Source organism: Plasmopara halstedii, assembly GCF_900000015.1.
Source record: "Plasmopara halstedii genome assembly, contig: Scaffold_322, whole genome shotgun sequence".
Classification (NCBI taxonomy): Eukaryota; Oomycota; class Peronosporomycetes; order Peronosporales; family Peronosporaceae; genus Plasmopara; species Plasmopara halstedii.
Genome location: NW_020187243.1, coordinates 158,483 through 170,973, shown reverse-complemented (window position 1 = coordinate 170,973; position 12,491 = coordinate 158,483). Strand labels below are relative to the sequence as shown.

The following is a 12,491-nucleotide window of genomic DNA, read 5'->3' as shown; positions in this document are numbered from 1 at the left end:
ATGGGATCAAATTTTTTTTTACGGGAACTTCCCGTCCCTTAACGTCCCCATCCCTACTACGCTGTTCATGCAGCGAGGCCAAAGAGACATTCAGTGGCAGCTAAATGGCTGTAACAAGCATCTGATTCGTGCTCTGGCTTTGCTGCATTGAAGTCCGTGAACAGCGAGATTTCAAACGTATGGCTGATATAGCGGACCATTTGCAATCCATAGCTATCTCTTATAGCAAGATAAAGAGCTAATTTAAGAAGAGCTATGCGAATTCAATACGCTGTGCAACTAGCTGTTGCCGCCATGGTGATGTACGTCGACGCTGAGACCTCACCTACAAGCGCTAAGACGATCAGACAAATGGACATTCCACCATCAGCGCACACACCGGCTAATGATGAGAGCGAAACCTTTGTTCAAGGCCTTTCCCATACTGTTGGTCAAGATGAAGATAGAGGTCAGAACGAGGACCTGGTGAGATTGATATCGCTACGGTGGGCTCAGATGCTTGCAATTTGGACGGCGAGAACACCGGTTGGTATGTTGACCCATATAAAAAAGTTAGCGAATACCGTTAAAGACTTCAATAGTGTCTTCAAATTCTACAAGATACTTTACGAAGATTCGGCAGCAAATAAAGTATTGAAGGTACTTGCGGAACAGATCGGAAATCCGGCTAAACTCGCGTTGAAGCTTCACGAGGGGGCAAAATTGGAACCTATCGCCGAGGTATCTTCAGCGCTTGAATCAGCCCAATTTTTCGAATGAAAAAATGCTGGAAAGACGGCTGACAGCGTTTACCAAGAACTGATCCAGAGTTTGGTCAAATCTCCGGAAGATTTAGAGATATATGGACCACATCTTGTCCAGATCAAGAAGTCTTACTCCGAGTTTATGAGGGATTTGGCAACGACGAATAAGCTCAGTGATGAATAGCCGGCATATGCAGCGTCGGTCATGATATCGCTTCGCCAGCATTGACTGCACTGAAAATGTGTAGACTAATCTTCAGCCTTTCCTGCCAAAGCTCATCTACAAACATTTACTTACGTCCGTTTGACTTTGGATAGATTGCAATTATCAATGTTCGTCAATGGAGTACTGCGTAACAAATACACTATTACTTTTTAAAATGTCGAAGTTGTTTAGCGCTCCTTCAGTACTCAGAAGACCTGACAAACGTTAAAGTACTTGTTTACCATTCACACCCACGGAGTTTTATAGCAATTACTCAAGTTTGAAATGCTAGCCGATGAATTAATTTTACCACGAGTAACGCTTACCATCACAGCTAATTTACCATGATTTGAGAGTAGAAGTGCGTAACTTTGTTTAAATAAAACTAGGAAGATAAAGTCTTGGGTATTTAATATCATGGACGTATGTATGTAATTAGTCTCCAGTTATTTGACGCCTTGGCGGGACACATTTTGCATGGTGAGTATGGCGGCTTGCAATTTTGGCTAGCAAACGAGAAAGGTCAATGTATACAGGCATATACCCAAATTACGGGAAATCCCGAACCTTTTTATAATAATAGTAAGTACAAGATCTGCAAGATAAGCTCTGCGCCGCACTGACAGAATACCTTGTATAGTATCTTTCAAGCTGTACTTCCCTATGTGGATCCGGCCAGGGAGCTTGCGACGACTATTGCGAAAAGGAAAGTATGTCGTCGCCTTTTGTCGCAAGCTAGCCATACGTGTGAAATCAAGTCTAGCTTGCTTTGCTACTCGAAGAGTTAGACAAATGCAACTTGATACTAATTAATATGTATGTTTTATATTTCTTTGAGTAGAGTGCTTTTATTCGTGTACGACTGAAGCTTTAATAAGTTCATCAATACCGATAACTTACTGCTTATAAATTTTCACAATTAGATTGTACCGTAAACAATTGTCCTAGACGAGTGAGAAATAAGCCCACAAGATAACAGTGCTCAGACGACACTGAGGCTATTGATGCTCTTCTCTAAAAGACACTGAGCAAAAGTGACCGATCTATGAACAACCACTGCGCCTAAAGCTCCACTCCACTCTCTGAACTTTACCGTGCCTGCTCTTCAAAGCATGCTTGCGCCGCTAAACTTTCCTATTCACCTATCTCAAGTGGCTTAGCAATATTCCAAAAGCGCGAACTTTGTGACTGCCTGCATCAGATAATTATTGAGGATACAAATATCTCAAAGTTTCGAAGGGTCATAGATGATTCCTGAGTCGTGACGAAATATCTTCGGTGACATAGGAGAAGGGTCAGCCTCCCTGCTGCACACGACTCAGTCTCCAAGTCCTGATCATCGGCGAGTGGTGTTGCGACACCCTACCCAAAGAACATACGACGACGTCCAGCTCGTTAAAAAAATCTGAGCCTAGCTCAAGGAACCAGCTTGCTCTTCTGCAAGCGCTAGAGTAGTGTGAACTCTTGTCCAAATCATCAAGTTGTGTTTATGGCTTGAAAGCTTTTCGGATCACTCGCCACGTTGAGACGAGGCCCCCACACGCATGTGTGAAATGATATATCCCTCACACCAGATGCAGAACGGGCGCGCGAAAGCCGCTTCGCGAGCGCCTCACAGATAATTTCTACCCCACAAGAAACGCATGCTGTTTGAGCAACAGCTATTGAAGAAGCCTATACTCTCCGTGAGATACACACCTTGGATACTTGAAGCATGCAAGAGCACCAAAAAGTATCCATATTGTTTGCAGACTGGATGAGGAAACTATGTCCTTTCACCGGTCTTGAGTCCTCACAAGCCTACTCAAGAGAACTGGTCGATTGCGTAGAGTATCTCCTCATTTTGCCCTAAAAGTACAAAGCTCAGCGCGGACGTCGACGATACAATACATCACCTTCAATTGTGCTGATTTACTGTTTCGCTCGTCACTAGGAGCCATCTGCAACGGCTATCAACCAAAAGTCTTTCTTATTGCAAGACTGACCGCCGAACACGAGTAAAAAGTGCGCTGGAACGAGTATGCTGCCTCTTCTTTTCGGAACGTCACCGTTGTGGTGTGCCAGGCCTTATGCAGCTACATTATCTGATCAATCTGGCAAAAATAGAACCTCAAACACCCATTTATTTTCCAAATGAGGGTAACCCCCTCCGCTCTTTCATGTTCTGTTTACTGCCTGGTTGGTGTGCTCGTCTGCGCATTAATTGTTTCACGAGAACGTGACCTACTTCTTGCTCATCGAGCAGTAGAAGTACGTATCGACCAGGCTCTTGTTAGCCTTTTTGATAGTGGCAGCCTTCCAAGCGTCTTGACGTGCATCAAAAGAAAGATGACCCCAATCTTAATTTGCCTTCTGAGCCTCGCCGTAGCACTGCGTAACCCCACTGAATCCAGACCACGTTGCTCCCTTGACGATGAGAGTATGTTAGCTACAAGAGATAGTGAAGATGCCATTCCGTCTACAATATCAACTTGAATGGCGGTTATAGCGGATCGTAAAACGCTTCATTAAGCCCACGTAAAACAAATGATCGGCATTTTGTTAAAAGTGTTTATAATGTAAATTCATTCGTAGCACGGTCGCTCTAGGTCGTAAATATCACCAAGCATACGTTTGCAAAGAGTTAGCAACGTAAAAACTTTTGCCCCCACGACACATTCGCCTTTGTTTGGTTCATATTTGGCGTCTGTAGTTTGATTTCGTTGATTGTTGTCCTTTGACATAGCATCGATACCCTACGCATTATGCCACGTCTGATTAAGACAGAATAAACTATTTAGCTATGAAGAGTATCCGGCTGATATCAGCAAGTTAAATGTGATCAATAGCGTCACTCCACGAAGCCGAAGCCACTTTGTGGCTGTATCAAAGGGCGCCCAGAGGCTCACTATACCGTTAATTTAATATGGCAAATTCTGTAGAGGCATGGACTGCCTTATTTCTGTGCAAACCCTTTTAGTGGGAGCAACTCGCTCCAGCACCGTGGCCTTAGGCGAAAGTGATTCAGATGATATTACCTATCATGCGACCCATACGTTCTGTATGATCATCTATTTTTGATTGTCAGCCATGGACATATCAAAGCCAATGCCGAACAAATCAACCAAAGTTTGCCAAATGTTCGCTGTAAAGCGCGGTTCTTTATCCGGTACGATGACTATCGACACGCCATGTTGGCTTGGAACTTTGTCGAGAAGCCGCTTGGCTGGTAACACTATCGATGGCAGCTGCAATTTGAGCCGTCATGATCAAATTGTTCACAAAGACCATAATGCCGGTCCTCTTGAACGCTTTTTTAGGTGACCAGATAAGGCTCATTCATATGGAGTACCAACATGACAAGCTACCACTGCATGTGACGAAGGCGTAATCCTTTGACTCCCTTCCTACGTGCATTGATATGGTTTGGCCTACTTTACATGTTGGTCCACTTGTGCATAGCGCTTACTAAGCAGTATCGCTTTCTCCTCCGAGGCGGCCATATCCTGTTCCTTAAATGGAAATCTGTTCTTGATGTCCCACTCGTATCACTGCGCGCTAAGTGTCATGCGGGTATGTGCTGTAGTGCAACAAGCCTTGGGATAAGGCATTGCGGTGCAAGCGTGCAACCACGCGCTTCAATAAAGGAACTTTTAAATTCTCCCGTAACGTGGATTCCGAATGCTTTTACCTGCGCAACACGTGTTGCGTATGACCCGTAAACCATAAGTATCGCCTCATCGATCGGCAGAGTTACGATGGTGGTATGCGAAAATGTTTTGTCGATGTGGTGCCAGAGCGTATCCGCTATCACATAAAACCGGTTGTGTTCATTTCTGAAAAGATATATTTCAAAGACGAGTTGTCATGCTCTGTGAGAAATTTGATTACGTCTATAACGTACGCAACGACGTGTGGTCTATACATACCACAAACCCCTATGCCTATCGATGTCTAATTCAAGTAAGACACAGCCTATTTTTAAGACCGAAGCGTCATATAAAAGCTGCAATGATCGTTCTTGGTTCGTGAGAGCCAGAATGTGGTTACGTATAAGACTTTTAAGTCGCTTTTTGTCGTTCCCCAACGAGTTTCTGACATTTTTACCCAGGAGATTTGTGAGGGGTAATTTCAATCCGGCATATTTTGCATCGAACTTGTGCAAGTAGTTTGCCAGGAAAAACAACAAATTAATTTTTTTGGACGAGAAGCACGAGACAATCTAAATTAACTTTATCTGTTTTTCTTTGTTTGCTGGATCTACGGGCATGATCTGCTTTTTGGTGAGGCAACCCGGATAAGGTGATCTCATCGGCATCAACGATACACTTGACTATACTAGTAAATAAGGACTGCCAGTGCACACACGTGAGCACTGCTGGCCAATATTAAATGTGGGTTTTATGACCAACCTCTTCTCTGCTGCACAGTTATGGGCGAATGCATCGTCGATTTAGGTCTATGCGTAACCACAATGGAACCTAAGCAGTTCAGTCGCCAGACGTTAAAATTATAATATTGTTTTGGGAAGTTTCCTCGGCTCAATCAGCCCTTCGAGTCTATCTCGCTTTTTATGCTCACCACGAAGAAAGGGATATTGCTGTCCCTCATCAGTAGTTGATTATATCTTTTAATAAGATATAGAACCTAGTTCAAAGCGAAGGCGACCATGCTGTTCAGCAGCACGTTCTTCATATAAATCATTGTCTGCGCCGGAATCGTGTTTGCATATATAGATGTTTAGCGTTCAAATTATTTCATTAGTCGATGAATCTCAGCGAGGAGCGTGACGATTTACCTTTATCGCCAAAAACAGCTTCAAGCTTCGCATAGAATAATCGGTAAGGTCCAATGTCGTCTAACGTAATTTTGATTCCGGAAGTGGGTCGTTTGAGGCGCATTTTCCTTTCCGGGGACAGCTGTTCCACTCGTCGCACTTAGCGCTTCGCGAGGGGCTTCAATAACAGATTTTTCCAAGACGAAGGGTGAATTCATTTCGACTTCGCTGCAAACCGAATAATTATGGTGATCTCACCGCCCTCCACTTTCTTGTAAGCAATCGTGGAGGATTGATCTTTTAGCTCTAAAAATGATTCTGCGCGAGGTGGTGATAGAATCATGCTAACCATAGAGCTTAATTCGGACACCCTTCTTAATAATGAATATTTTTTTTGCCAATTGCTAGTGGCGCTTCACTGTTCCGCATGGCGATATCGTCCTGTGGTTATGTTGACTCAGCAGTATCGTCACATGATAATAAAAATAAGTCAACATTCGTTTTATCAGGGACTGATGCTTCTACCCGCGACTTACAGTCACCCTTTAGCTCCACAAACCATGGCACAAAAGATTACAAGTCCTACTTGCTTTCAATATCTACTCGCTTATTCAAATGGGACAACAGATAATAATTGTACTCTACTCTTCCGACAGATATGCCAATACATAACATCCCCCTTTTCCCTACTCAAGAGAGATACACTTTGGAGACCGCGAGGTAAAACAACTTTTGTCCAGTTTCTTTCGAGATCGCGGCTACTTGTCACTTTATCGCTGTGAAGTCCGCTTAAAATTACCATCGCAAAAAATTTCCTAGATCAACTTGTTGTGTTTGACAGCTAGCAGTTTTGCGTCCGTGCAGAAAGTGCTTGTCAATGAGTCACAAAAGGTCCACCAGAAGACAACTGCGTGGCGCCCAAATTTTTAATTTTTGGTCGACGCATAAGCTAGGGCGTTCCAGCCATATCATATCTAGGACCTAGGGGACCCACCATGAGAATGGTACCCTTTGTTTCCTAATAGGGTCTATTTGCGGTGATATGAGTCGTTTACTTGTAAAATAAGTCCGCCCGTTCAGGCCTCCGTTGACGGACGGACAAAGACCTCGAACACACCCGATTGGAAGGCTGGGCGGCGCTAACACACTTGACAGCCTCGCTCCAAATTCTTTCATGTTGGGCCGCTTTATATCAAGGTATTTCCGCGTTAGTGCCTGATCCTACGAGTGGTCTATTTCTTTGGATTTTGTAAGCGCAAGCCGTTGGATCGTTTGTGGCCATGTCCACTCGTCGTCTAAAAATACTTTACAGAAGAAAATGGGTACCATATGTCCTTTTACCAGCGCCCAGTTGGATCTCTTTCAGGTGACCAGTTCCCGACTTCTGCTTTTTGGCCACCAATACCCTGTTTTGATAGAAAGCATATACGACAGACGTGAAGATATCAAGTTGGCCTCGTTGTTCTTGAGACAGATACTCGAATAACTAATCTTCTCCGTCATAAAAGATACAGGCTCTTGACCATTAAGCTGTGAAATTGACTGATATACACCGGGGTTACACGTACCTTTGTTTGAGAGGACGGGTCGCACAAGATGGTGCGACCGTACATAGGTGTTGATTACACAAGTTGATATAATCACACAATTGTGTAGCTACACCTTAACAAGAAGGCAGGATTGCCGGTAGTAATCCATATTAATTAGGTTTTACTACGCTAATTCGGAATTACTTTCTCAATTCGAAAACCATATAGCTTTAGATATCGGCGGTTTGCCGCAATACAATTAAATACAGTTTCAATTATAAACTGAAGAGTGTCTTTGCCTGTATTGAGGTTTTAAGTACTCTGGAGATAGCGCGCGCCCAGAGGCGTTTTCGAACTGCGAAAATGCCCCGTAAGAGCACCTACAGCAGAAGCTGTCAGCGTCGACTGCGTCCATTACATCACCGTCGACAAAGGATGGCTCTTCCCGACCCAGGGGGATCATGGTGTGCTTTAAGACCTTCGAGGGTAAGGATGGAGCGAATCTCTTGCTTAGGATAAGAGATACTGAGATGGCTATGGCATCTGCCATGATCCAGAAGAAGCCACAGCGCGTGGCACTAGCTATCTCTAAGCTCGGGGGCCGGGCGCGAGAATGGGCACTCACGTGCGGTACCTCTGTTAAAACGGCGTTTCCCCTGGATGGAGCTGAAGCATCAGCTTTTGCGAGTATTCTCGTCACCTCATTAGATATCACGCGTTTGATTTTCCTTTCCACTCGACAGGGAAAGAAGGATTGGTGGACGTTGTCCAAGAGTTGAGATTGCTCATTGCCGGGATGGCAGTCGCAGAGGTCAACAAATCCCAGCCCCGAAGAGCTCCGTGCTCTTGAACACGGACTGTATATGCAAGCCGGGCTTGCTGGTCGTAAAAGAAAGGCTTTGAGAAGCCACGAAAATTTTTTATCGGCTCCGGGGCGTCCGGCAGTTATGCCATTTATGCTCGACACTTCACGATCGGTGGTAGTCAGCTGTATGCTGAGGCGCTGGAAACGCGGTTGAGTGACACCGTCACTGTTCGCTTAGCGACGGGGACTTGTGTCACTATGCCGAGGGTCTTTGTGGACCTCGGTGTTGAGTCTCTTGACTGTAGTAGTGTGGAACGCTACTTAGTCTTAGACTTGAATGCAAGGTATGATTGTATCCTTGGTATGGCATGGTTGAAACACCATGAGCCATGAATTGATTGAAGCTCTTAGACCTTGGGCGCTACGCGCACGTCTCCTGGTAGAGGTTTGGTTTGTCATGAACATACCTCTATTAAGAAGCAGAAGCACTATTGGCGTGGGCACTGGACCGAGACGGTCAATGTGCTTGATATCACGTTTTCGATTTGTCGAACGCCGAAGATGTATTGGGTAAAAGTCCCGATCATGGTTCGCGGGCAGAACGTGGAGTGGCACGCAGCCTACTGAGCGCTGCTCAAGAACCAAAGCAGTTGCTGCATGTCTCGAGTGGCATGGTCGGACGAGGTCCGAGGCATCAAAGACGAGGCCTTAGTGATGCGATGCGCGTGGAGAGGCACGTAATCCACTGAGCACTGCTTACGTTTCGAAGCAGTTGCTGCATACCAAGAGTGGTATGGTCAGACGAGGTCCGAGGCATCTTGTGCAGAAACCTTTTGATGCGCTTGAAGTGTCGTGTTATTCACTGAACAAAGACTGCGGAATAAAAAGCATCGAGGCTCCGATAGAGCAGGGAGTGGGACACTGGACAATGCTGAGTGCGTGTTCCCACTGGTCCCAAAGAGACGTAAAGCCTCTATAGAGAGGAGACAACGAAGCCATTTGTTATCCGCAAGACGCGGAACTCAACCCTGACCAAGATATCGCACAGCTATTATACCCTTGTCAATGGTATGACGGGAGAGAAAGACGCGACGCCACCCTCGAGAATAATTCACGCGGTGGGCGCTCTCCTTGATCTGGACGAGATGTAATTCGAAGATTTGACGGTACCTTGAAGGCAGGCAGCTTAGCCGAGATGTCCATTATAAGACCGAACAAGGAGATTATCTCGTCGTCGTTTTTAGATGAAGCTATTCTGGAGATCACTAGGAAAAAGACGATTGCACGAAGTGAATCATCCACCCTTTGGGAATAAAAGCGAAAGACGCCGTCTTCAAAGACCCGCTGTCGGTCCTACCTCCACACTGAGGTATGCGTGATGAGATCAACCTGGTCTTGGGAGCCAAAACTGCGTAACACGCCAATGACCCTGCCCAAGGAGTGGTGACGTCATTGACGCCTTTTTCGGTGCAAAGCACGGGGTAGGATTGATGCGTGAGATCACGTCTCTCCATTCGACGCCCAAGTTTTAGTCCGGGAGCCAAGCGACAAGAGGCGTATCGTTCACGCTTACAATAAGCTCAATGCTGCCACCATTCCGGCACAGATACCGATTCCTATGAAGGATGTTTTTCAGAATAGCATGGTTGAATGTACAAAGTACACTACACAGACTTGGTCGATGGGTAATTACAATTGCTCATGACAGCGAGTAATGTTCCGCTGACAGCGTCGAGTACTCCGAACGGCATGCTCTGGGAGTAATGATACCTCAAAGGCTGTAAAATGCACCAGCAACATTTAATCGCCTTTTATCGCAGTTGTTCAAGCCCCACCATGCGTCTATACGGACATACTTTGACGACATCATTGCTCACAGTCATGCGGAGCACGGGACGACGGATGAAGAAGGCCACATCGTCCATTTTAGAGCGGTACTAGAGCTCACGCTCACGAATAAGCTGTATACTAATGCAGACAAGAGTACCGTCGAATCCGAAGAAATCCATATTAGGGTGCTTTATTAGAAAGCGTGATATTCGAACGGACCCCGCTAAGGTCAGTATCATTGAAGGCTGGCCGGCTCCAAAGAACCAAAAGGACTTGTGCAAGTGGCTTGATCTCGCCAACTACTTGCGCAAACATAGTGCAAATTGTGTGGGAATGGCAAGACCATTGTCCAATCTCCTTAAAATAGATACGTAATGGTGTTGCGACACCGGGCATCGGAAGGCTTTTGACAGCTTCGAAGTCAGTCTCCTTCATGCCCCAATGCTGGCGTTGCCAGACCCTGGTCATCATTTAGAGTTGTCTGTGACGCATCAGACTGTGCCGTCGACTGTACACTGCTGCAAGTTGATCCCGAGGGGCGAGATCGGGTGTTCGCGCTCGTATCTCGTCAACTGAAGCCTACACAGATCATGCGTCACTACGTACCGCGACTTAGTCGCCTCACTTCTCACAGGGGATGGCCAGGTGGCATTTCTTCTTCGCAAAATAGAACTTCGAGGTGAAGTTTAAGCCAGGAAAGCAGATTGCTTTGGCTGATGCGTTGTCACGCAGACCAGATGATGAGATCGATCATATCTCGACGGTGACGTCTTCAGTGACTGATTTGATCCGCGCCGCGTACGCGGGTGTTGAGATATGCGTAGCAATGCTACAGGCTCTCAGGAGCAAGATGTTTGGAACTCGGTCAAGAAGTTGTTGTCGCGACTACGTGCACGTTCGACAACCAACTCAGTGGTCATCTTGGTTGTGAGAAGACCTACAGCTCTGAGGTTTTCCACTTCTGGCGGCCCAAGCTGTACAAATGGACGAGCTCTTATGTGCGCACATGTGAGACGTGTCAAAAGGTGAAACCACCTCCGAATGCGGCTAAGCCTCTGGCAAGTTTGCCGGTACCCTCCGGATGCTGGCAGACCATGAGTTTGGACTTTGCGCTTGACCTATTGAAGGACTCGGTGTACAGCTCGTTTATCGTGGTCTTCGTCAACTGTTTGAGCAAGATGGCTCATTTTGTGGCGATGCCGGACACCATCGACCGTGTGGATACGGCGACGCTGTTTGCAGCTTGTGCCTTTCGACAACATGGACCTCCGGAGTCAATTACCTTCGCAACGACGCACGCTTCGCTGGGACGTTTTGGTTGACAATTGTCAAAGTGCTGAATTAAAGTTATATATGTCATCAGCGGACCGTCTGCAGACCGATGGTCAAACTAAGTGCTCGAATCGCGTGGTCGAGAACGGTTTTCGCAGCATCAGCTCTAAGACTTCAAAGCGCTAGAGCGCTATGCCTCCCTTCGAAGAGATTGCTCTGAGCAATGCAGCACATGCGTCTACTGACTACGCACCGTTTTATGTGAATGGACTTGTAAAGTCTCGAGTTCCTCTGACGCCACAATCCCATGGTCAGGGCTTGGCGTGGTGGAAATAACCGAGCGGCCAGCAGATGTCAGCTCCCTCACTGCGTAAGAAGTCGACGACTTCCTGTCTACCAGACTGAGAGTCTAACGACACGTTCGCGATGCAATGGCTGAAGGCCAAGACATGCAGAAAGAATATGCAGACGGAAGAGGTAAAGAAAATGTTAACTACTTTGAGGTTGGAGACCTTGTTATGTTGAATGCCAAAAATTTTCCTACCCATACAATTTGTGCTGTCTATAAGACGCAGCTCTGTCCATGGTTTATTGGACCTTTTCAAGGTTGAGGCCAAGCGATGCATTGTGTATACGCTGAATTCTCCGAGAAGGATGCGCACCCATCTGGTGTTATATGTAGGCTTGCTCAAGCCGTTCCGGGATCCGGCGCAAGTGAACGCGAAAGCGTTGGCGCCGGAACAGCGCTTACAGGCGCCCCACTTTTGCATGGAACAACGGATACGTCTACTCACCGGCTAGGAGTCGCTCTGATAGTGCGCGATTGTCCTGAACGTGTGGCAGCCGGTGCACAACGTGCTCCAATTTTTTAAACTCCCCCCCGCAGTGGTTGGTGACCTTGGCAAGATACACGGCGGAGTCCCGATATGACAAAATTTGCCTCAAGAGCTCGTATAGCAATGTGGTGTCCATTATCACGTAGGACGTATTATGCATCGACGTCGTCGCCAGGGTCAAACCCAGTATAGTGTAAAGTGCAGGGATACCCAAACTCCGAGAGCTCGTGGAAGTTTGAGGTACCACTTCGGCAAGACTACCCAGACGTCGTGGACGTTTTCGATCTTCCGATCAGGGGATCATGTCGTTCCGCGTCGACGTTCGCTTCGCGATCCTCGGCAATAGCCAGGGAGCTAGGGCCATGAGCAGAGCTCAAGCTATGGCGCTGAGCTGCTGCGGTCGCAAAATCACCCATCGGAGAGACCACAGAGCTCGCGGGAGCGTGATGGATCAATCCATACGCCGCAGGGTGACAACCCGAACAAAGTCGGCGACGCACAATGGGTTTGGCAGA

At 46.6% G+C, this 12,491-nt stretch overlaps 1 protein-coding gene across 1 annotated transcript; it reads left to right on the top strand.

Moving 5' to 3' along the window:
• Positions 1-255: 255 nt before the first annotated feature.
• On the top strand, positions 256-759 carry PHALS_08180 (uncharacterized protein; the record flags this gene model as incomplete). Its single annotated transcript, XM_024723483.1, has 1 exon — positions 256-759. The coding sequence occupies one exon, from the start codon at positions 256-258 to the stop codon at positions 757-759; it is 504 nt and encodes a 167-aa protein (XP_024574454.1).
• Positions 760-12,491: the final 11,732 nt, after the last annotated feature.